Source organism: Gracilinanus agilis, chromosome 6 (assembly GCF_016433145.1).
Source record: "Gracilinanus agilis isolate LMUSP501 chromosome 6, AgileGrace, whole genome shotgun sequence".
Classification (NCBI taxonomy): Eukaryota; Metazoa; Chordata; class Mammalia; order Didelphimorphia; family Didelphidae; genus Gracilinanus; species Gracilinanus agilis.
The window spans coordinates 105199617-105225151 of NC_058135.1; the positions used below are offsets into that span (position 1 = coordinate 105199617).

A 25535-nucleotide genomic window follows, 5' to 3' on the forward strand; every position below is an offset into this window, starting at 1 on the left:
AGTTGGATGGCTTCACAAGGGCTTAATATGTAAGAACCTGTAAAAATGAATTGTGTGCAGTGGGAACAAAAATGAACAGTCTTTTGATTTTCCCAGTGGCAAATGACTTTCATTGTAAAAAGAAAGTGCTACTGCTGCTATTATTTGACATAACTTTTCCCTGAAATGTATGGTTTTTAAACTTGTAAAGAAGAAGCATCTGAGAGAGTGAGGTCAAATCAACAATCTCTGCAGGTTATCACGGTACGAGGAGAAAAAGGCCTGTTTCTGGAGTTGTAAGACCAAGGGTAGAGGGCTGGAATCTCCTGTCCAACATTACCTTGATGACCTTGGAGAGAAGTCATTTCTCTTTGTTTCTCTCTCTCTCTCTCTCTCTCTCTCTCTTCCTCCCCCCCCCCCCCCGACACACACACACACACACACACCCACACACACACACACACACCCTCAATTTTTATAACTAAAAATAAGAAGAGAGATGCAATAGATAACCTCTGAAGGGCCTTCAGTCTCTAAATTTATAATCCTCTAATCATTTGAATTTGCTGAAGTTGAATCATCTAATCTTTTGTTTAAAGATAACTTAGGAATTGATTCCTTTAAAAAAAAAAAGGTGATATAAAGATTAGCACTAGGGATTCTTTGCAACAGCTTCCAAACTTTTGGCATATAAAGCAGTGTGGCATATTAGAAAAGCAGTGGGTTTGATTCCAGCAGGGATTAGGTTTGAATCCTGACTGACACATGTGGATATAAAGTATGCTAAGTCACTAATCTTCTCTTCTCAGTTTTCTCACCTTCAAGCAGAGAGATGGGCACCATGGATAGAGTTCTGGGCATGGAGTCAGCAAGACTCATCCTCCTAAGTTCAAATCTGTCTTAGACAATGATTAGCTAAATGACCCTGGGCAAGTCCTTTTACCTTATTGGCCTCATTTTCCTCATCTATAAAATGAGCTGGAAAAGGAAATGGCAAACTACTCCAGTATCTTTGCCAAGAAAAACCTAAATGGATTCATGAAGAGTTAGTCAGACATGACTGAATAAACAAAGATGAGTATAGTAGCAAAGATTCTGGCTTCAGATTTAAAGGACCTGGGTTTGAATCCTTTCTCTTGTACTTGATTTTAGGGTGAGCTTGAACAAATCACTTCTCTCTGGGCTTTCTTCTGTTTCCTCATCTAGAAAATGAGGAAGTTAGATTAGATAATCCCTGAAGGCCCTTCTAGTTCTAAACTTCTGATCCAGTATTCTGTGTATCTCAAGGGATAAAGAAATACAAATTGTTCTGTCACTTTTCCAAATTCCTGTCTGCTTCCCCTTCTCTTAGATCCCCCCACCCTCAAGTGAATACACAAAATAATGAAGTCTTTCACCTTGCAGAGTTTTCCACCAGTATAAATGCTGCCAGAGTATTATTAGGCTGTTGATGGAAGCAATTGAGGAGCTGGTCATGATATGAGCTCATTTTCATTGCCAGCTTCTCTTTTTAACCAGAGACCTCGGTGATTTATTTGAATGATTGTTTCCCATTACTCTAGATATTGTTAAATTGCCTTCACTTGTGAACTACAGCTTAGTATGTTGTCTAGAGGCCAGGACATGTAGGAGCCAGGAATGTAGGGAGCAGAGACCTCATATTTTCTCTAAGTGTTAGGAAAGAGGTTGGTGGCTTCCAGGTTAATTCATATAGCAAATTGAAGCAACACATACTCCTTGATGTTTTATGGGCTGGTTTTCATCAGAAATCAAAGTGAAGGAGAGCAGAATGTTCTGTATAGTTCTAGCTAAATGAAGGCAGAATGTTAAAAGGGATACTAGCAGATTAGAATCCTACCATAATGGCCAATGGTCTCTTTTCTTCCTCAGAAAAGATCCTTACATTTGTGTTTTCATTTTACTTGGGGACTGAGATGCAAAAGATAAGCTTTGTGTGGCCATACTTTAGTTTGAGGTTGGGAGAGTTTGGTTTCAATTCCTTCCTTTGTTGCAAATGACTGTTTGAGCTCCATTTCATTTCCCCTGAAGAGGATTACCGATACAACCTTCTTCTCTTTATTTTTTTTTTATTTCAAGAGATCAGAGCACAAGGGCATTCTTACCTTCTAATTGACTCGTAACGTGACTCAGTTCATTTAAAAAATATGTGTATTATTCTGACTTTGGGGGGAAAGAAATGAAATCATTAGGTAGCCTTACATAATTTTATCAAAACCATGCTGGGGTCATCTAATATCTGTCAAAGTGTAAGAACTAAGGACGTAGGCGAAGGAATGAATTCCTCACCCAGAGAGGAGGGAAAAAAGCCTAAAAACCTAAATTACTCACTAAAGATAGAATGCAGATACTTGGAGGGAAAACTCCAAATCACCATAATCATGAAAATGTGGCAATCTGGTAAATAACATTTCCCAAACCAGCTTTCTGTCAACAGGATACAAATATAATCTCTGTTTGCTATACACAGACTCCATGTGTTTATTAATTTTGAAGAGTTTGATTTAAATTGTCTTTATCAGCCAGTTTATCCACTAAAGCAAGCAAAATTAAAAAAAAAAACCCACAACTTTTTTTTTTAAATTTCAGTATAAAAATGTTTGTAATTTAGCCAGCCAGATAGTCTCTGGGCTTAAATTACTCTATAGGAGACACTTTCAAATATGCAGCCTCTTCCAGGTTGATAGGGTACCATTTAGTAAATTACAGGCTGTCATTTTCAAATTCTCATCTAAATTAGTCAAAGCGGTAGTCCCATGAAAACATCATCGAGGACAAGCCTTAAGGCCAGCATTTCACAAGAAGATGCAAACTTGCCCCTGAGGTTGTCACTGACTATAATCTCCAATCGATTGAATTTTTCAACACCTAGGACTCTATCTAGATAGATGGCTTGTGGTGTTTGAGTGACAGCATTTTTTATGTAAGTCAAAAAATATACACTTTAATGCTTGAGTCCAGTTTCAATCGACACTTCAGAGAAAAAATGGACTGCTGAATTCTTTGCCATAGAGAATCCCAGTGAGGAAACTTTCTCTATAGAGCTGCACCTGCTCTGTAATTTAGTCTTTGAGAGTTGCCTAGGGCATTTAGAAATTATAAATGACTTGCCTAGGGTCACATATCTAATATGTCCGGTCTGGTCTTTCTGACCCTAGGGGCAGCTCTCCATTATCACATATTTGCCTCTGTCAAACAACTAGTGTGGATGTATAGCTGAATAGGTGAAAGGAAAAGGAGAAAATAATAATATTTCATAATATTTATATTACACAATATATTTATTTATATATTTATAAATAATATATTTATCAAATAAATATATTATTATTTATAAATATATAATATAAACATATTATATATATTTATTGCTAAATATTACATAATATTTATAGAATATATAAATGGAAAAATAATAAATGATCAATTTATAGGTACAAATGTAAATGTGCACATATATGGGTGTATATATGTTAATCCTAGCCATATTAAATGCATATATTTATATGTATGTACATAAGTGTCCTTAAGTATGCACATCTTCTTAAATGTTTATATTTCTGTATATAAATATGTAACTATAAATATGCATATGTGTTTATAGATATAGCTATATAAATGCGTTGATAGCTTCATTTTGGATCTTGGTTGGTTCACTCTTCATTAGACAGTTTGATGGCCCTCTTTTCCACCTCACCTCCATCCCCACAATCAGAATTACTGTGGCCATGTAATTGGCTTTAAGCGCACCATAGCTCAGAACTTGGCCTCCCCAGAAGCAGAGATTACAGGGCATACATCACCTTGTCTTACAAAATGAGTGAACGAGTCATGTTAATGCTATGTAACAGAGAATTCAGATGTTTCATGAACTGATTTTTCTTCAGGGGAAACTTAGTTGGGAATCATGGACTTTGTAGGATGCATTTCCCTCCCAGTCTGAGAAGGGACTAGAATTTGATGGATCCATTTTGAGTAGCCCCTACTGTAGGGAGATCCTATTCTAGGATCTAGTTGAAATGAAATGGCTTGAAATTCTGAATCTAAGCCTTTTAAATCTCTAGTGCAACATAAAGTCTTTCAGGGTATGACTTTGGAGTCTCAGAATCTAGCACAGTGCTATACACACAGCAGGTACTTAATATATGTTCATTGAGTTGCTTGGACAGAACTTCTAAGACACTGGGAGCAGCCTAATCCTGAAATGGAGGCAATTCCCAACCCCTTCCCCATCTCCTCTCCCCATATGCTCCTAGGGAGGTGTCTCACTTGTTTCTTCTCTCCTCCTCACCAGGATCTGTCACTGTGAGGGAGATGATGAGAGCCCCCTTATCACCCCATGTCGCTGCACAGGAACCCTACGGTTTGTTCACCAGGCTTGCCTGCACCAGTGGATTAAGAGTTCAGACACTCGCTGCTGTGAGCTCTGCAAGTATGACTTCATCATGGAGACCAAGCTGAAGCCTCTCCGAAAGGTACAGCATTATCAGCATCATTATCCCAAAAAACACAAGCTAATGGTTGGACAAGCAGATAGAGGATTTTAAAGACCCATTTCCCTCCTCAAAGGTGCAATGACATGGATTTAACATACTATGCAGAGCTGATGGAACTTAAAACAACGTTAGAAAGGTGCTTACTCCTTTGGGCACCAAGGACTGTGTTTGGCTAATGTACCAGGTTTGAAAAGAACCCCACATCATCCATTATTTTTTGTCAGTAATTCTTTTTCCCAATTTTCACATTCTTTTCACACTCCTACTGGGACAAAAATGAGAAGGAAGACAGAATTTATGTCTAATGTTTATGCAGTTGAGTTGTCAAAACCACTAGACTCTCCACTCTTAACTTACCAAGTCATGCCCATTCTACCTTCAGGTTTCTTACATATGTTTCTTTCTCTCCATTCATAGAACTACCTACCTCATTTGAGCCTTGAATACATCTTCCATGGTTTATTGCAATAAGTTTCTTTTTCTTTTTTCTTAAACCCGTACCTTCCGTCTTAGAATTAACACTACATGTCAGTTCTAAGGCAGATCAATAAGGGTTAGGCAACTGGAGTTAAGAGACTTGCCCAGAATGTACAGCTAGGAAGAGGTCCCATTTGAACTCAGGTTCTACCAACTCCAGGCCTGGTTCTCCATCTACTAAGCTACCTGGTTGCCCCTGTAATAGATTTCTTTTTTATTTTTTTTAAGAAAATTTAATTTAATTAATTAATTCAGGATATTTTCCCATGGTTACAAGATTCATGTTCTTTTCCTCCCCTCCGTCATAGCCAACACACAATTCCACTGGGTTTTACATGTGTCATGTAATAGATTTCTAATTGGTCTTCCCACCTCAAGTTTCTCCTCCATTCAACCCCATCTTCCACACAGCTGCCAAACAAGTGTGTGTTTGTTTTCATATAAGGCCAACCGTGTCACCCTTCTACTTGATAGATTCTCTTGGCTTCCTGTCATCTCCAGGATCAAATATGAATTTCTTTGTTAGTTATATGATAGTTTGGCCCTCTTTCTATCTTTCCAGTCTTCCTACATATTATTCCCTTTATGCCCACTATAATCCAGCCATACCACCCTACTATCTAGTACTCACTCATTCTCCATTTCTTGTCTTTATGCCTTTACCTGAAATTCTTCATGTCTAGGAAGTTTTCCTTCTCATCCCAGCTTGTGTCGCCTTCCAGGAGGCCTTCCCCAGTTGCTAATGTTGTCCTAACTTCCATCACCTGAATAGTATGTTAAATCTGCATCATTTCACCCGCAAGAATGTAAACTTCTTCAAGGAAGGGATTATTTTTTCTTTTTATCCCCAGTGCTTAGCACAGTGCTTGACCCTTAATAGACACCTGTTGATTGATTCATTTATTGACTAATGTGCAAGTTGATGAAGTTACGAGTAGAGCCAAAGGTAAGTGGTCCATGACACCGACTAATCTTATTTCTTAGATGATAAGCATTAGATACCAGAGAAGAAGTATTCTTCCAAAGTAAGTCTTTTTGGGGACTGTTTGAGGTGGTTCAGTTGGCTTTTGTGAATTATAAAAGAAGAAAAAGAATTGACAGCGTGGACTATATCTCACGCTCAAAGGGAAGGGGGTTTCTCTTATTTTTCTTGGTTTTCTCATCCAAATACATTACCTCATCTCAGCCATATCCAGCTAATGCTTTTAGGACCAGATCATATTCAGGGTATGAGTCTGAAAACAAGATTAGCTTCTAATTCGGAACTGAATAAGGACAGTTTCTAGAAGCTTCTGCTCAACAGAATGAATGCAGGACACACAAAGCATTTCCAGAGGTCAAAGCTCTCCATCCCAGTCATTACCCCCCCAAAACTACCTGCCTCACTACGTGCTTGCAAGTAGGAATGCCATAGCCTCCACGTGAGAAGGAGCATGAAGCCCGAACTACTGAAATAATGAAAGTGCTCAGAGACATTTTCGTTTGAATGAAATATAAGTTGTGTGGTGAAGAAGAAGACTACTGTTTTAGACGAGCACAAATGAAAAGCCAAACAGACGATGGCCAGTACCTACCGGGGCTGCTGTCCATCTTCATCCTTCATTAGTTCTGCAAATGATGGAGAAGGAAGCTGACTCTATTATTAATAAGGTTTTAGGGATTTTGTAAGACCTTTCATCTGAAGATCTGAAAGTGGTTTATAAATATAAATATGACACAGAACCCCTTATGGAGCAGGTTTTGCCTTCTCAACAGATGTGGCAGCCAAGGCACCAAGAGGTTGTGTTCTTTTATTCCCAGTCCCAAAGCAATCAATGCCAGAAATAGAAACAAACCCTACCCTCTGCTTTAGCCACTGAACAGACGCCGTTGAGAGTAGAGAAATGGCATACTATTTAGCCCCATGAAGATTTAAACTGTCTACTCTTAATACTCAAGGACTGACAAGCTGTTCCCAAACATCTGCAGAGAATACTCCCATTCCTCATTTTCTGAAGAATCTTTCATTTCACCTTTGTGAAAAAGAATCCAAGGCAGAATGCAGCTGCCCAGGTGAATAAAATGGATCATTCTCTCTGTCCCCCAAACACTTTTAAAACCATGAAGAGATTGGGAGGCTGGAATATACCTTGAGAGATCATTTAGTTCGTCACCAGCTGCCTAAGAGAGAGCTATACCTCATGAGTCCAGCTGGAGAAAGACACCACTGATTTCTTTTCTCCCTCCACAGAGGACTCTCTATATTCTATCCCATTGTTTTACAGTTGGGATAGGAAATCCTTTCAGCCATCTAATTATGATGAACCCTCTAGGAGCACTGATCATCTCTGGTTCCTTTGTAAAATGTCACAATGACTAGTAAGCAGCACAACTCCCAATGGGCACTCATCCATTCTGATTGAGCAAATCAATTCCCAAAGAGCACCCATCCATTCCACTTGAGCAAATTGACTCCCATTGGGCACCCATCCATTCTGATTGAGAAAATTGACTCCCATTGGGCACTCATCCATTCTGATTGAGCAAATCCCAAGATAACTATTTAATGCCTTGGCTCTTGCTCTATCTTAAGTGGTGCTGGAAAACAAGCTGCTTTTAGTGTGATAGGGGAAAGAATATTGTTCTTGAAGTCAGAGGGGCTGGATTCAAATTCTGCCTCTGAAACTCACTAATTAATGGTGTGACTTTGGGCAAGTGTCCTAAATTCCTTCTGCTTCAGTTTTCTTCTGTAACTGAGGAGGTTTGACTAGATGATCTCTGAAATTTAATCCAACTCTGTCTGATCCTTTAATATGTTCTGCAAGTATTTTAGGAGGATAATTGGGGTAGTTAAGTGGTCAGGCCTAGAGACAAGTCTTGAGTTCCTTTGTGGCCTCAGACACTTCCTAGCTGTGTGACCATCAGCAAGTCACTTAATCCCAAGTGCTTATCCCTTACCATTCTTATACCTTAGAACCAATACTTATTATTAATTCTTTATTGATTCTATTGATTCTTTATAGATTCTATTGATTGATAATTAATTCATTATTGATTCTAAGAGGGAAAGTAAGGTGTTTTTTTTTTTAAAAAGAGAGTATAGGGGGCAGCTGGGTAGCTCAGTGGATTGAGAATCAGGCCTAGAGACGGGCGGTCCTAGGTCCTAGCCACTTCCTAGCTGTGTGACCCTGGACAAGTCACTTAACCCCCATTACCTAGCCCTTACCACTCTTCTGCCTTGGAGCCAATACACAGTATTTACTCCAAGATGGAAGGTAAGGGCTTAAAAAAACAAACAAACAAACAAATAAATAAAAAAGAGGGTATAGTTAAAGAAAGTTGTGAGAGAAAGTCATGTTGAATAAGCTCTAATGTAGAAAAAAGGAGGCTTTTTTTTTTCTAGGATGGTTGTTGACCAGATATAGAAACATGAACAAGCTATTCCAAACCTCTGAGTTTCCCCACTTAGAAAAGTTATTGTATCAACTATAAAACTTTCTAGAATGTAATTGAAAAATAGTAATGTCTGGAACATAATTTCAGATCATGATTCAATAGAACGTTGCATATGGGTAATTTTATTTAAGAAATATAATGAATTAATTTGCTTCAGCAGCACAAATTTATTACATTTTTCTTCCTGTAGCTTTTAAGGGGTTCTCAAGGTCAGTGCCTAATAGATCCCTTCACTTAGAGAAATGTGGAAGTCTGTGCAATTAATTGCAATCTCCACCTTACTTTTATAAGAATCTAAAGGCCAACCCTATGAAATCATTAATTTAGCTAATGATTCTAAAGACCTCCCTCCAGCCTCTAAGGGTATGAGGTGACACTGAAATAATACACTTTCCTTTAAAGGAAAGGGGCAATGTGGTCCTTAAAAGGAAGATCAAAACATGAATTACATCCTACTTCACTGATTAATACAATAAATGCGCCCCCAACAAATCCACTAGTAAATACATCAAGGTTGTTTCCACAGGAGACCCTTTAAAGGCACCAGTGATGCCCTGAGGATTCTTTATAGAAAAGTGATTTATATCATCTCTAAGCATTTAATGCTTCTATTTCAAGAAAAACCTTATTATTCAGAAAGATTCCACCAAGTCTTTGGAGTGTCAGGAGCAGTTTTAAGGGTGCTGGAGAATCAAATGGCCACACATTTAGAAAGCTTGGTGACTGCAATGCAACTGGGAAAACATAAACAAAAGCATTTGGGGAACAACATGAATTCATCTACTGTCCCATAAGTGAAGAATTGTCTTAGCTTTTAGGCTTATGATCTCAGTCTCTAGATGAGTTAGAGCCAAACTAGGAGTTAAATCCAAACCCCTTAGCTCCATTCAGTTTCGGTTTTTGACAAAATAAAGCAAAGAAATGGGCGTGTCCTATTAGGGCATCTTTTTGGGCAGCACAACCATAGTAATGTACTGTTGATAGAGCTGTATGGAAGGAAATCTGGAACTATCCCCAGAAAATTAGTCATCTGTGTAGGCTCTTTGACTCAAAGATACTTTCACCAGGCCTATATCTTAAAAAAATCAAAGAAAGAGGGAAAATATAGCAGTTATTTTTGTAGTGCCAAACTGCTGGCAAAAGAAAAGGGTACCCACCATTTTGGGGATTGACCAAGCAAATTATGTTTCATAAATATAATGGAATTCTACTGTTGCGTAAGACATGGTGAAAATTATGATTTCAGAAAAACCTGGAAAGACTTTGTGAACTGATGCAGGTTGAAGTAAGCAGAGCTAGGAAAACACATATAACAACACCAACATTGTAGAAACAAGTAATTTAGGAAAACTTAAAAACTCTGTTCAATGTGATCACTAACCTTGATGCTACAAGACCAACAACCACCATGCTATCTACTTGCCAACAGAGAGAGAGGCAGTGGACTCAAGGTGCAGGACAAAACATACACTTTTGGAAATGGCCAATATGAGAATGTGTTTTTGCTTGACTCTGCACAATTGCTACAAGAGATTTCTTTTTTTTTTTTTGGGGGGGGGGGTGGAGGGAAGAGAGGAAGGAGGGTGAGAAAATACTTTTCAATTAAAAAAAATTTTATCTCACAAGTAATAAGCAGTATTGGGGCTCTAACCATCATCACATGGTCTAATGAATTAGAAGTTATTTAGTGAAGGGCCCTAAAAGTAAATGTGACCAAATGTAAAAAAGGAGGAACATAGTGAAGTCATTTTTCAGAAAACTGGAGTTTTCCTTTCTTTAAGAGCTACAACAATTATTTCTTTAATTTTTAATAGAAATATTTCTAAAATGTATCAGCATTTCCCTATCTTCATAAACAGTTTAATGTATATAATTTCACCACTTGGAATTATCATCAGGAAACTTCTAAAGCTTCTAAATGTACTGCAATCCAGTGAGAAGCTCAGGTGGTATTAAGGTATACAGAGTTGTCAGCTATTGGATCCAGATTGTGTTGTTGTTTTTTAAATTCTTTGTCTATTCCTTATACATACATACATACATACATATACATATATATCAGGCTGTGAAACTATTACTTTCTCAAGCGCCAATATGTTTTTGTTTTTCTGTCATGTCTAACTCTTCCTCACTCCATATGGGGTTTTCTTAGCAAAGATACTGGAATAGTTTGCTATTTGCTTCTCCAGCTATTTTACAGATGAAGAAACTGAGGCAAACAAGGTTAGATGGCTTGCCCGGGATTACACACCTAAAAATGATCTGAGGATGGATTTGAACTTGCGTTCTCCTGACTCCAGGTGCAGCACTCTATCCACTACCCCACTCAGCTGCCTGGTACCTTCCTCTAACAAACTCTTTCCCTCACTCATGCCCTTCCCCCTTTCACTTGGATATTCTTCATCTTCCACAGGCTGAGAAGTCAGATAATCAAGTTTTTAGGACTGCACATAAAACAGAAGTAAATAGATTCTTAGCGAGTAGCTTGGAGATAGCTGTGAAGATGCAACAGTGGAGGTGGCAGGGGGTGGGCACTGTATAAGCAAGTAAGTCAGTATGGTCCAGGGGATGCTTTAGGAAAGGACACATAATGTGATCTTAGTAATCATGGGAATAGTCACAGCATGCCACATTGGAAAGGATATCCCTGCACATGAGCCAGGGGATCACAGTGGAGCTCAAGGGACCTTAAGGTCTCTCTCCTTCAGTGGAAGCTCCCCATATCTCTCTCCTTCCTCATGAGAAGGTTCCCAGAAGTTAATTGACCCTTGGAACCCCCTTGAGTTTGGTCTTCAAAGCTCAATTTACCTGCCTGGAATCACACATAGAAGCATTACTCTTCCCTCTTCAAACCTGCAACTTTAGCTCCTCCCCATCATTTTCCTTCCATGCCATCAAGTGCAGACATAGCCTTCCCCTCCCAACTTTGCTTTGTGAACTTTAATCAAACACCTCTTGTAGGCCACTACCCTTCTACATTATATTGTCTTTCCCTATTAGAATGTAAATTCCTTGAGGACCAAGTCTATTTTCCTTTTAATATTTAAATCCTTAGTGCTTCTCCCAGTGCCTAGAATAGAGTAGGCACCTCAAAAATGCTTTTTCATTCATTTATTCATTCATTCATCTGGGATCCAGTTAACCAAGATGAAGTCTCTCCTGTAGGCTGCTTCTCTACAATGGATGGACACGTCTGGGGGGAAGAGGAGAGTGTTGACTTTCTTCTTTTCTTGATGTGAGAGAAATTGAGGTTCTTATAGAAAGACAAAGAAAACTCTCTTTGCCCTCTCCCCTGGGATCTACACTTATGTTTTCTGAATTATGGGGAGAAGTCATCTCCTTCAAACAGGTATTATCTCTCTCCCACATGTGTTTTCATTCATGTTCCTTCTAACAGGTGGTGTCTCTTTCTTTCCCTGTTCCCAAGTTTAGGCTTTAGGTCCATCCTGTCAAGACCTAACCTTATCTTTGATCCCACCCTCCTTACTCCAGCCAGATTCATCTCAATGACTTCTTCTTAACATGGTTCACCTGCTCCCACCTACAGGCCTTGGGCTGACCATGTCCTGAACCTGGCTCCTGCCCCAGCAAGAAATACATAAGAAGCTTCCTGTCTAAGGTAGAAGCTGCCTCAATTGCAAAGTCTCTTTGTCACAGGTATCTCAGGTCTGTTGATCTTGACTGTTTACCTACCTTGTTTCCTTCCACCTTTGCTTTGGCCTGCAGCACCCTGACTTCTGACAGCTTGCCTGGCTTCTGACCCCTGATCCTAGACTTTCTCTAAACCAGCAGCTTCTGGGCTTTGTCCAGGTCTGGCCTGCTCCTGATGCCAGCCCCTACCTTTTGCTCTCAGCTTTGACGCACTCTCGATTGCAGCCTCTGACCCTTGAGACACATTGCCAGGGTTGGCATGATACAACTGCAATGTAGCATGTGGTCCCAAGAGCCTTTTTGCCATTAACAGATTCTGAATATTGGACTGGATGGTTTAACCCAATATGGTAGATTTTATACAATCTTATATCATGACTAAAATAACATCTATATTTTCTTCCCAAAGTCAGTTAGTCGGCAACCTACTAATTAGAATAGCCTGTGTGCATAACACTACTCTAGGGGCTCTAGGAAATAAAAAGATAAATTGATACATAGATCATGGCAGTAGGATTTGATTTTCAATGAATCTAACTTTCTCAATTTATTCATAAGGAAACTGAGGTTTCATGGCTTGCCAAAGGTTATACAAATGTAACGTATTTACAATCTCTTATCCTCAGAGAGCTTGAAATTTAGTTGACTGACTATGACACATACAAAAGTGCAACAACTATGTAATAAATATAAAATAAAAATGTAATAAATATAGAATCTAGTTGACTTGGCACATACAAAAGTGCAACAACTATGTAATAAATATAAAATAAAAATGTAATAAATATAGAATTTAGTTGACTATGACACATGCAAAAGTGCAAAAACTAAATAATAAATATAAAATATAAAATGAATATAAGGATGCTAAAGACTAGAATAGGTTAGAAATATAAGAGAGGGTTAAAAATGCAGTGAGAATTGAAGAAAGAAAAATCATTTCAGATCAAGGAAGGCTTAATTCCATATATATAGTACTTCAATAAAAAGAGAAGGAAACCAGAGGAATTATAAATAAAAGCAGAAGTAGGAAAATGCTAGAAATAGATTAGATTTAGAAAATAGTCTAATTTCAGACAATAGTTCAATTTGAAACAGAGTAGATATGTGGGGAAAGGAGATCAGAAGAAAGGATGAGATAAAGCTATTAGTCTGAGGAGTTTAAATTCTACCCAGGGGACTCTGGGGAGTTATTGAAAAGTTTTGAGCAAAGAATGATGTCTCTGCATATGGAAGATTAATAGAGCAATGGTGGTTTGGAAGAGCAAGAGAGTTGGGAAAGAAATAACAGGAGGCTGTTGCAATTATTCAAGTCAATAACCAGGGTCTGTAGCAGAGTAATGGCATCTGGAATGGAAAGTTGGGGAAATATTCAAGAGATATTACAGAGTTCAAATTGATAAAGCCTGATAAGCAGCTGGATGTGAGAAAGGAGAAAAGAGCCAAAAATATTACTCAAATTTTTATTTACCTGGGTGACTAAATGAATATGAGGAAGTTAGTAATAAGTCATTCTGTAGGAAAATATTTTAAGTTCTGTATTAAATATGTTGAGAATTCCCAGCATATACAGAACTCTATCTGGATACTCTTTCCAAAAAGGAAATAAAACTGAAGCCACCCTCTAAACCTGTGATAGTTTTGAAAATTGAGACTTAACTTCTTATGCTTCTTCAAGTTTTAGATTCGTCCCAAAGAATTCTGAGTTGCTTTAGTATTCCATATGTAGATGTTAAGTGAGCTAATTAAGTCACACACACACACACACACACACACACACACACACGCATCCATTTTCTCAGTCATTAGAAATGAATTCAACCTTATTACTTGTGAGGACATAATTTTGAATTCTCAACTTGAAACCTTCTAAAATTTATCCAGAAATAGAAACTACATGAGTCTACTCATTACCAGGTAAAGACACAGGATTTTGTAATAAAGATCTTTTGATATCAGAAGACTATTTAATACTGACTTCAACCTGTGGGTGCTCACTGGTATATAATCACCAACATATCAACACTTATGGAAGATAGTTAAATGTGCTCTGTCCCTAAAAGATGATAATCACAGAACACCGAACCTAATTATGAACTGCAGAATTAGCATTTCTCTCTAACATACCATACGACAGAAACAGAATCATTATAAAAAATGCTTCCAACTTGATTGTCGATTGGTGAAGAACCATTTTCATTTCTATGGTTCTTTTTTTTTTTTTTTTTGCCTGAAAATGTCTTATGATCTAAGAATGATATTTAGTACTTTTTAAAGAACAATTTACAAATGTGAGCTTGCTGCTCAAAGGACCTTCCCCCCAAATGATTATGAGTCAGGATATCCTCAAAGCATTTCAGATTTTGTACCTGTAAATATTTGGACTTTGGTCTTTTAGAAAAGTGCTTTACATTTAAGGCTACATTGTGATTCTAATTAATCTTTTAAAAACTCAAACATGAAAAAACTATTCAAAGGCCAAAGAAGGTTATTTAATCTACCTCTAACTATACTTTCATGTGAGGGTAGGACAGTGGCAACATTGGCAAGAATGTTAAAGTGTTTGTTTTGCCTCATGAGGCTTCCCCTAAGACCATTTGAGTTAGGCAGGGCCAGTATTAGCTCCACTTTATAGATTAGGAAACTGAGCCTCAAAAAGATTAGCTATTCCTCAAAAGTCAGACTTCTCTAATAAATGATTGATTTGAACGTAGGTCTTTTTTTTTTAATATCTAAAGGACAGGGAAAAGAATGATAGATTTATTTATTTTTTTTTAAACCCTTACCTTCCGTCTTGGAGTCAATACACAGTTATTGGCTCCAAGGCAGAAGAGTGTTAAGAGTAGGCAATGGGGGTCAAGTGACTTGCCCAGGGTCACACAGCTGGGAAGTGTCTGAGGCTGGATTTGAACCTAGGACCTTCTCTCTCTAGACCTGGCTCTCAATCCACTGAGCTACCCAGCTGCCCCAAGAATGATAGATTTAGAGCTAGAAGAGTGGTACTTCAGTCTTACCTGCCACTTTACTACCTGCGTAACTTTGGGCGAGTTCCTTAACCTCTATGCTTCAGTTTTTCCAACTATAAACTAAAGTGGTATCCAAACTTCCCTTCCAACTCCAGCTCAATGACCCTAAGAAGGTGATAAGGGAGATAGAAAAGAAGATTTAGATGTCACTTTAGAGTCTGTAAACTACTTTAAGTACATTATCTCATTTGAATTTCATTTGAAATTCATCATATCCATGAGGTAAATGCTATAGCTATTATCATTTCCAGTTCATTGATAAGAAAAATGGATCTTCAAAAAATTAAGTGGTTTGCTCATAGTCAAAGGAAGAAGTGTCAGAGATGGGATCCAAGGTCTCCCTGGCTTCAAGTTGAGGACTCCATCCAGATATTTTTCAGGATGAACAAAAAGTTGATAAATAGCCCTAAACAAGCAGAGTTTCTAGAGTAGTTTCATTGGGCTTTTCTGCTTTAGTACATTATTATCAATATAACTGGTTATGTAGCTTTGTTTCTCCCACTGATACAACTTACATAACTATAGTGGCTTGGTAAGAAATCACTTTATATAACACTGAAAGATTTGAAAAGAAACAATTAACTTCCATCAGGATTATTATTGAGGTCTCTAACAGGAAACAGTCCCACCCTTGAGAAAACCCATTTTTAGTTTAACAAGGACTAATGTTTAGCAAAACTAAAGTTCCATTATATACTGCACATTATATTACTTGAAACATGAACCATGGATAAAACACGAATGAATCAATATTACAATTACCCATATGGAAAGTATAAAAGCATGAAATTAAAATGTGCCTGAGCACAGAAAACAGCTACAAATGGAGATTTCCCCAAAGCTTCGCCTTATGATTACATTTTAAATTACTTTTCATATTTAAATTTTTATCCAGTTAAGGATTTTCTTTCTCAAATGGGATATTTTCTTTAATTCATTATCCCAATTGCTCAAATTCTGCTATTAGATACAAGAATTTTTACTGAAGTCTTTATTTAATTTTAGTAATTAGAAGTAAACACAAGGTAGCAATCAAACTGACCTTTTGAATTACTTCAGACCAAATTAGGTTTTTTTGTAATAAATTTACAGATTATTCAGGCATAGAGAATTCAGAAGAACCGCAGTTTTCTGATAATCAGTCCCATGTGACATTATCATCCACACTCCTGAAGATATTGCTCATGGGCTCAAGAGCTGGAAGGGATCTTAGAGGTCTTCAGTGTAGTCCACAGTTCTGTTTAAATGCTACCTATTCTATTATAAAGACTTCTTAAAGTTTGGAAAGATTATGAATGCCTGATTAATTTAAAAAAAAAAAGATACCTATGCAAATGAAACTCATTACAAAAAAAAAAAAAAAAAAAGGAAAGGCAACCTTCTTTTTGGACCATTTTTCAATAATCAAATGCATTACCTATTGGGAAGAATCCCCTTAGGGGAAGTTTGGAGACTTTTGATTCAACCCAGTATGGACTTCCATTTACTCTCTTGGATATCAGCATTTCCTCCATAAGGACTTTCACTTGGTCCCTAACATTGGAATTGTTCAGAACTCAGACTCCAGAAGCCTTGATGAAACCAAGCTCTGACACTGTCTCTGATTATGATGAAGTCATTTTATCCTTCTGTGCCTCAATTTCCTCATCTGTAAAATTGGAGTAATAACTTTCACTACCTCACAAAGTTGTTGTGCGGAGATCTGAAATCTTAAAACACCATATAAATGCAATATATTATTATTATAATCACTAAAATATTTGGGGTCCCAGAAAAATTCTTTTCTCCTAAGGGTCAAGAAAACCTCAAGATCTCTACTGCCCTTCTGTAAACAATGGCAGAGTTTCTCTATTTCACTGGCCTAGAACCTTTTTTGTTTGTTTGTTTTGTTTTTGTAGTAGAGGTGGCTTAGACTTATGATTTTATCAATGAAAGGAACTCCTTGTCATGAAATTCCCTTCTCTAATATAGAGCTGAAATTATTCTGTAACTAGTACCTTAGAGTAATGCCTGAGTGACAGAGAGAGCAAACAAATCGCCTTGGCCACATAGCCATTCTGTATAATTAAAGGCAAGACTTGAGCCCACATTGTCCTGATTTTGAGACTAGTCATTCTTGCTTCTCCTAAAAGGAGAACTGTCATTAACAAAGGAATAATCAGATTTTTACAACCCTGTTCTATGCTATTCAAACCCTTCTGGAAATGAACAGTCAATATAAAGCCAAATGAATGGTTTATAATGGGAAAATCTTCTTCTAGCTAGAGAATATATTAAAGAACCCTAAGTAATGATAGAACAGCTAGGTGGTACAGTGAATAAAGTGCTAGGCCTGCAATCTTGAAGACCTGAGTTCAAATATTACCTCCAACACTTCCTAGCTGTGTGACCCTTATTTGCCTCAATTTCCTCATCTGTATAATGAGCTGGTGGAGGAGATAAACCATTCCAGTGTCTTTCCAAGAAAACCCCAAATAAATAAGGTCACAAAGAGTCAGCCATGACTGAAAAGACTGAACAACAACAAAATATAATGTAGGAAAGTTGTTTGAGTTCTGGCCCTCAGTTTCCTCATTTGTGAAAACAAAGGCCTCAGACCAACCTCTTCCATCCCTGACATTCTGTATCATAAGAGAATGTCCCCCTAGTTAAGAAGGCCAACTGAGAACAGTAACATCCCTAATGGAACAATATTATTTCCATTTCAAAGAAGGAGCTCATTTCTAAGTTTTGGACTTTACACCATTCACTTTTATAGTATGGTAGCCACAAGGGAAGATAGGTCCAAAACATGGTCATAATTATAAAAACACTCTCTTACATTTAGTACTCTCAGATGAAGAAACCAAAGATGTTGAAAACTCACCATGGTCTAAGAAGCCTTTGGAAATACTGGTCTGTATTTCCAAATTCCAAAGAGGTTTGAGTAGAAGGTCATTCAGGAGTCATTTATTGAGCCAGTAAGATCATCAAAGTGCAGAATGGAGAAAAAGAAGAGAACTGACCACAGAACTTTGGAGACACATAGGATTACAGGGTAAAAGGAAAAGGAAAAAATAAAGTTCAGAGAAGGATTCAGAGAGGTAGGAGGAGAGCCAAATTGCCATGTTATAGAATCAGTCAACCATATGCATTTATTAAGTGCCAGTATACCAAGTACTTTATTAGATGAAGACAAAATGAAAGATTCTTCCCTCAGGAGAATACTTTCTCTTCAAAGAGACAATATGTACAGCTAATATGTACATATATAAAGTAAAAAAAAAGTCATTTGGGGAAAAGAGAAGGCATTAATAGCCAAGAAAATCGGGAAAGTCTTCAGATAATGTCATTTAAGCTTGAGTTTTGAAAGAAACTAAGGACTTTACAAAGCAGAACTGAGGAGAGAGTCCCTTCCAGTGATGAAAGAAAACTAGTATGGAGTCCTGAAGAAAGGAAACGGAATATCATTTGTGAGGAAGAACATAATGTCCAGTTTCGCTGATCTACAGAGTATGTGAAATAATGTGAGGTTCATGTGATCATAGGTTTGAGATGGAAGGACACAGAAGTCATTGAATCTCAATTGTCTTATTTTGTGGGCAAAGAAAATTGAGCCTAGAAAGGCTGGATGGATTTGCTTAAGTTCACTGAGGTCAGAAGAAGAATCTGACCCTTGGTCTTCTTGATTACAAGTCTGGCACAATATCCATCATAGCCAGAAAGATAGGTTAGGATCAAGGTATGAGAGCTTTAAATAAAAATAAAAAATACAGAGGAGTTTACCTTTGGTTCTAGAGATATCAGGGAGACACTAAAACTGACTGTGTAAGGAAGAAACATGGTCAGACTATGCACTTCCTGGGTTGCTCCCCTGTGTAGCTAATCAAATCACCACTTTCACTTCTTCACTAGCAACCTGTACTTCCTCAGGTCCTTTGGTCCCTAGGATAGGTTTGCAGTGTCCAGACCTTCTCTCCCACGCAACTCTCCCACCATGGTTACCTGAGCACCACTGACCCTTGCTGAACTCCCTTTTATGTATTGTCTTTCTCCCTCCATCACTTCCATGAGAATGCAGGTTCCTTGAAAGTAGATTAAGGGCTGACTAGAAGCAAAGAATAAAAGTATTTCATCAGTATATAGAGACAGTGTGGTATAGTGGAGAGAAGGCTAGCCTTGAAGTTGGGAAGACATGAGGTCAAGACTTATTTCTGGCAATAAGAAAGTAACTTAACTCATTGCAGTATCCCTAATAAGTCTCTTAAGAGTATGCATAAGTTACAGATGAATTGTGACAATAGAAGGGATTGCCAAAATACTTTTCTGCACTGATAAAATCATATATACATATAAAACTTCCCCACCACCACCACTGTGGATGGTGGGGAGGAAGAGAGATGAATTAACAGTGTGAAACAGAACATAGAGATCATGGATAACGAGGACTTGGCATTTGGTTGTCAGTGAACTTTGGAAAAACAAAATGAGTGTTGAGAATAGAAATCAGATGGAGTGGAACTAAAGAATTTGTGGAGAGTACTGAACTATAGTCAGCAAGTGTAAACTATGCTTTCAAAAGTATTTGGAGTGTAAAAAACCTAACGAAAATAAAATGGGAAAGTGGAAAGATGGTTTGAATGGTTTGTTTTTAAGAATAAGGGAAATCAGGATATTTGCAGGTAGAGAAGAAGATTCTAATAGGAAGTTGAAAGATCAAAGGGTGGGAGTAGAATCAGGAAATGTAGAAACAAAGGCACAGTGGAAGATTGTTAGTCTTGCCAAAGAGAAGGCTATTTTTGGAAACTTCAATAAAATGGATAGCCTTCCTAAATGTTATCTAGCACCTATTTACTTATAAGCAACTTGTATGCTAATGATCAGTCCTTCCAATTCCTTGAAGTAATCCCCCTAAAGACCTCCATAATATAATAATATCTTTGACCAGTAGTGTCAGATTCAAATAGAAACAGGAACTACTAAATTGTACATAAAGACTCTTGCTAACCACATATTTACTTAGAAAAACTCTTATTAACATTTTCTATGTCCTATTGAATTTTTTATTTAGTTTGTGAAATATTTCTCATTTACATTTTAATCAAGGTCAGGCTATTCTCAGAAGTATTTCTGGCCAGTGTGAGCTATGTTTTCAACCTCTCTGTCTTAGACCAATTCTATGTAATATATATATATATATATATACACACATAGATATTTATTTTGTATATATGTATATACTTTAAATGCATTATTATAGTTAATATATTATTTTTCCAAGGTATAGAAAAAAATCTCATAATCATCACAAATCTGAAGTAGATAATATAAATATTATCCATTTTATAGATAGGTAACCAGAGGCTCATTGTGGTTCCAGTTATGTGCCTTTGATCACTTAGTTAGTAAGAGGAGGACTTGGACTGTCTTTTGGAAACAAGTCTAATGCTTTAACCTTTCTACTCTGTGCTGCCTATATCTCTTTTGAAAATGGTCTTTAATCTAAACTTTTACCAGTTTTATATAAACTATCCTCCTAATTCTTCTGAACCAGTCAAAATGGTTTACTGGAAAAGTAACCACAAGTGAAATGCCCAGTTTTAAGTAAGAGTTTGCACATAGACCTAGCCTAAGTGTGGTCAGACTGAGTAGACAGAAGGGTGGCTCAATTCGGACATGAAAATATAATTACTGGCATAAAGATCAGTTCCCTTTTCTGGAAATATTTGTCAGTTTCACATTGATCTGTAGAAACTTGAGGGCCATGAGAATGTGCTGGGATCAATGTTAATGAGCCAATATTTATTAAATGCCTAATAATGGGGACACAAAGACAAACCTGTAACAGTCCCTACCCACAAAACCTTCCATTCTATCAGGGGGAGCTATAGACAAGGTGACTGTAAGACAATTTAAGGGAGGACACTGCCATCTTGGGGAAAATAGGGATGATACTCTTTTACTGGAATTTGTGCTTTTTTTGTATTTGAATTCTCAGTGCCCACCACAATACTTGGCAAATAAAAGGTTTTTAATACATGCTTATTAATGAACTAATGATCGATCAAGTAAGGTCTTTGGAGACCTTCTTCTACACTCCTCTTTGACCTCATAGGGAATCGTTATTTGCCTCTCTACCCTCTTCTCCAAAATTTTCTCTTCTATCTATCCATCTGGCCATGAAATAGGTTTTTTCCTGGTTATTATCAATACTTGTTTCATGGTACTAGATGAGTGACCTAACCTCTCAATAATCTCGGCAACTCTCTAAATCTGTACATCAAAGAGAAAGTGCCAGCCTGCATGGATAGTTTCCTCATCCCCAAGTTATCTACAATGATGAGGTTACAGAACTAGTTCCTATGCCAATTGCTAATCCACCTGTTTCTGTTCTCTCTTTGGAGGCAAGGTAGACATGTTAAATCACCAATAGAGCAGGACTGAAATTGCCCAAAGCAGGGTTGGTTTGGGTCTAAAATTCTCTGTACTATTCTCTCCCACATGGCCGCATGGACCCCGGATGGTACCTGAAAGAGAAGACAGGTGATAACGCCTGCCCTTTAGAGGCTCTGTATGCATCGGGCTTTTGATGCCATCCTGGCTTTTCCACTCATGAGGAAGAAACTCACTCACTGTTCCTTTGAGCAGTGGTGACACCCTATTCGGTTTCCTCAGCATCCTTCATAGTACTTTGAAAGGAAACTTCCTGTCACTTTGATTTGGCACCGAGGCTCCTGAGTGTTCACACTCACCCATCCAGTTACAGGGACTGAAAGCACACATTAGTAATTACAGCTTCCCTCCTGCCCCAAGTCTTGACTCTGTGATCACAGAAGTCGCCAGCTGGTATCACATATAGGTCAGTTCCTCCTTTGTTGATTCACTTCCACTTTAAAAGCAGGAAATGATAAAATTTCCCAGGTCCCTGGAAGTGGAGAGTAGACAAACTCACCCCCTAATAACAGAGGGTAATTTCTCTGCATTGAGTTCATTAGGTAAATCACAGTCTTCCTAATTACCTCTCCTTTATATTTGTATATCTCTAAGATGGTTTTGTATTGTCGCCGTGATTAGACTGTCAATTCTAAGAGCAAGAATATATTTTTTGCCTTTTCATGCACTCCCAGCTTCTTGGGCAATGCATGGCATTTAGTAAACACTAAAGAAATGCATTTTGGGGAGCAGTAAGGTGGCTCAGTGGATGGAGAGTCAGTTGACCCCAATTGCCTAGCCCTTACTACTCTTCTGCCTTGGAACTGATATTTAGATATTAATTCTATGACAGAAGGTTAGGATTTTTTTTTTAATGCTTGCTGCCTCACTGGTTGACTGACTGAAAGAATAGTTTAGAAAGAAATTATTTTAAGCCAGAGAAAAACACCAACTTGTGTCCCTTTTAAAGGCTTTATTGTCTGCTTTAAAAAAAACATAGAAATCCCAGCTAAGGCTTAATCTCCCTGAAGGGGTTTTCAGCAACCAAGACACAAGATATATACACAATTTAGGATAACAGCATTTGCTGTGGGATGTGTACCAACTTATTCCATAAGCAAGGTTTTGGACCCCTGTGTTTATGCGGGACCCTTTTATGTTTTATAGATAAATCTCCTCTTCTCAATGCTGTCTGTATAATTGGACTAGAGGACAAGCATGTTAAGCAGACTTTATTGTCATTCAGTTAATAACTAGCTTCATTTTGGTCATTCTTAAGCTCATTATTTAAAGAACATTCTATATTGCACTGACTGTTGAAAAATAACATTCCCTAAAGAGAAGCTCTGTAAAAGAAATCCACAGAATCAAAAGAATCGTGAATTATTTTTTAACAATAGAAGGAACCATGCAAGTATGGGAAGGAACCCATGGAATCCTACTGGAATTGACCATGGTAGGGACTAGAGGAGAAAGGAGGGGAAAGGAAACCCTTCAATAGTTAGCCCTTCTCAGCTTGGCTTTCTGGTAACTACACCAGCTTCACTATCTTTCACATCTAAGATTTGACATCGATCTTCTTTTCTTTTTTAACATATTTTCATATCTTTTGTTAAATATCTCCCAATTACAATCATTTCTTAGAATTTTGAATCCAAAATTCTCTCCCTCCCCCACTCACAGAAAAGGTAAGCGATCTGATATCGATTATACGTGGGAAGTCACTGCATCAATTTTCTAACGAGGTCCACAGTAAGAAGTGATAATGGATATTGTTTAGGTCAGAAAATACAACCTTGCCATGAGATCAGTTGTCTTTTGGCTCAGTTCTTTGGATTTTGTGGTTGACACCCTAGACAATCCTACCTAGCTTTGAGTTTCTTGATGCATTTACGTTATATTGTCAAGGAAACTCCACTTCTGTGTCTCCCCAGTGTAAAGCATTCCTAATGTTGCAAAGCTCAAATCACAATCATTTCCCATAATGTATGAGATCACATGCTTTCCTGAAGTACACAAAGCTATTACTTTTCTTTTATTGGATATCATGTCATTAAATGAAGAGAATTTGTGCCTGAGGGAGAATGTTTATAATGTGTATATTAAAGCATTTAAAGTTAAAATAATTCCAAAGCCTTAATTTCCCACCACTCTCGTGCCTCCAGGAAATGTGGCACTGTTTAGTACAGGCCGTTAGATTCATGAAGCTTTAGTAACAAGAGTGACATAATATCTCTAATTTGTATGTAAATTGATTGCAATCAACAGTCTTCTCTTGATTTGTGAAATTAAAGGAATAACTTAATAGTCATTTCATTTTTTATGACTTTAACATCACCCACAATTGACACCTGTTGGATTTTTTTCCTTCCCCCCCTTTAAACTGAAATTCCCAATACTGAAGAATCTCTAAGGATGTTATAAGAAGGATCATTTAAGATGTCACAATATTACTTCAAAGAGCTTCTATAATTCACAGGAAATGTCTAGCCAGTTTGGACTCCAAATACTATTGTCGATGATGGATTCTTTTTTTTTTTAATACTATCTTTTATTTAATTAATTAATTTAGATCATTTTTCCATGGTTATAGAATTCATGTTCTATCCCTCCCCTCCCAAACCCTCCCATAGCCAACACACAATTCCCCTGGGTTTTACATGTGCCATTGATCAAGACCTATTTCCATATGATTGATATTTGCCCTAGAGTGATCATGAAGCTGGATTCTCCTTGAGCATGATACAGATACTGGTTCTGAAGTCAGAGGACTTAGGTTCAAATTCTATCCCTGACTCTTAACCTGTGTGACCATAGGCAAGTTATTTGTTTATTTATTATTTTTTTTAAAAGCTATTTTGGTAGATGTTATCTACCTAGCACCTCCCTTTGGACTATCTCTGGGATATATTTCCAGAAACATGTTGTATGAATTCTAATAGAAAATCAAAAAGAATATATTTTCTCAGTCTGTCTCTCTCTCTCTCCTTTCCTTTCTCTTTCTTTCTCCTCCCTCCCTCCTTTCCTTCCTTGCTTCCTTTTTTACTCCCTTCTCACCAATCAGAACCTATATTTTCCCAGGGCTATATTTCCTTAATTAGGCAATCTATTTAAACTCTCTGGACCTTAGACTAGATGACTTCTGAGGCCCCTTTAAGCTCTGGATCTAGGATCCCCTGATGAATGGAGACCAAGCATTATACCTCTTTGCTTCATTCTTAGAAAACCTTACAAATGCTCTTCATTTAGTATTCAACATTGAAGAATCGGGCAACAAAAGAAAGGGCTACAAATATAACTAGCATAAGCAAACCTTGTCAAGATGACTCCCATTCCATGAATGATGTCTGGCCCTATTGCTAAGCTGGATAATTTAGTGAGTGACTGAACGTAGCAGTTTGCTTCTTAGAAGAAAAAAGAGATTTTAGAATGAGTTTTCTTGCTTGTTCACTTGATAGAAGCCATCATAATAAAAGGACAAAATTCATCTCAAATTAGGAGGCATATTTGACCATTCAAGTTCCTCCTTTTAAAGTCCAGTTTTAGTATATTTAACTCAGGCCGCATCATTTCTGTAATAAGGTACCAAAACTGAGAGTTGGCCTTCATTTTGGGGTGGAAACACACTTTCAGGTGTTTAGGCTAAGTGGGTAAATCTTTCCCCTATGCTTTACCTTATTGTCTTGAATTGGTGGTATGAAAGGGAGCTGGTGCTATTACCCAAAGTCTAGAAGAACAAAAATTCTGCGTTTTCTTAGAGGCTCTTAATGGCCCTCCCTGTCGCTCTACTGCTCTTTTTGAATATTTTTTAAAAATTACTTTTCTGTTTAAGTTCTCTTTTTAGTATTTCGACACGTTGAAAGATCCTGATTTCCTCAGTCTGGGGAATCCCTCCACTTACATGTGGTTCCACTACATCTTGGCTTTCATGAATTACTTTGGTTTAAAAAAGAAAAAAAGAACCTATTAACCTCCTGCTTGTGAACCTCTCCAAACTTAGCTGCTCTGACACTGCAATGCCAGGAATACAGAATTGAGGTCA

At 37.5% G+C, this 25535-nt stretch overlaps 1 protein-coding gene across 2 annotated transcripts in view; it reads left to right on the forward strand.

Moving 5' to 3' along the window:
• MARCHF1 (membrane associated ring-CH-type finger 1) overlaps positions 1–25535 on the forward strand; it is a 414802-nt gene that overhangs the window by 335806 nt on the left and 53461 nt on the right. For both annotated transcript variants that reach the window (XM_044681554.1, XM_044681555.1), the window contains one exon: positions 4292–4472. In XM_044681554.1, the coding sequence (XP_044537489.1) occupies positions 4292–4472 (181 nt within the window). The remainder of the gene's footprint in view (positions 1–4291; positions 4473–25535) is intronic.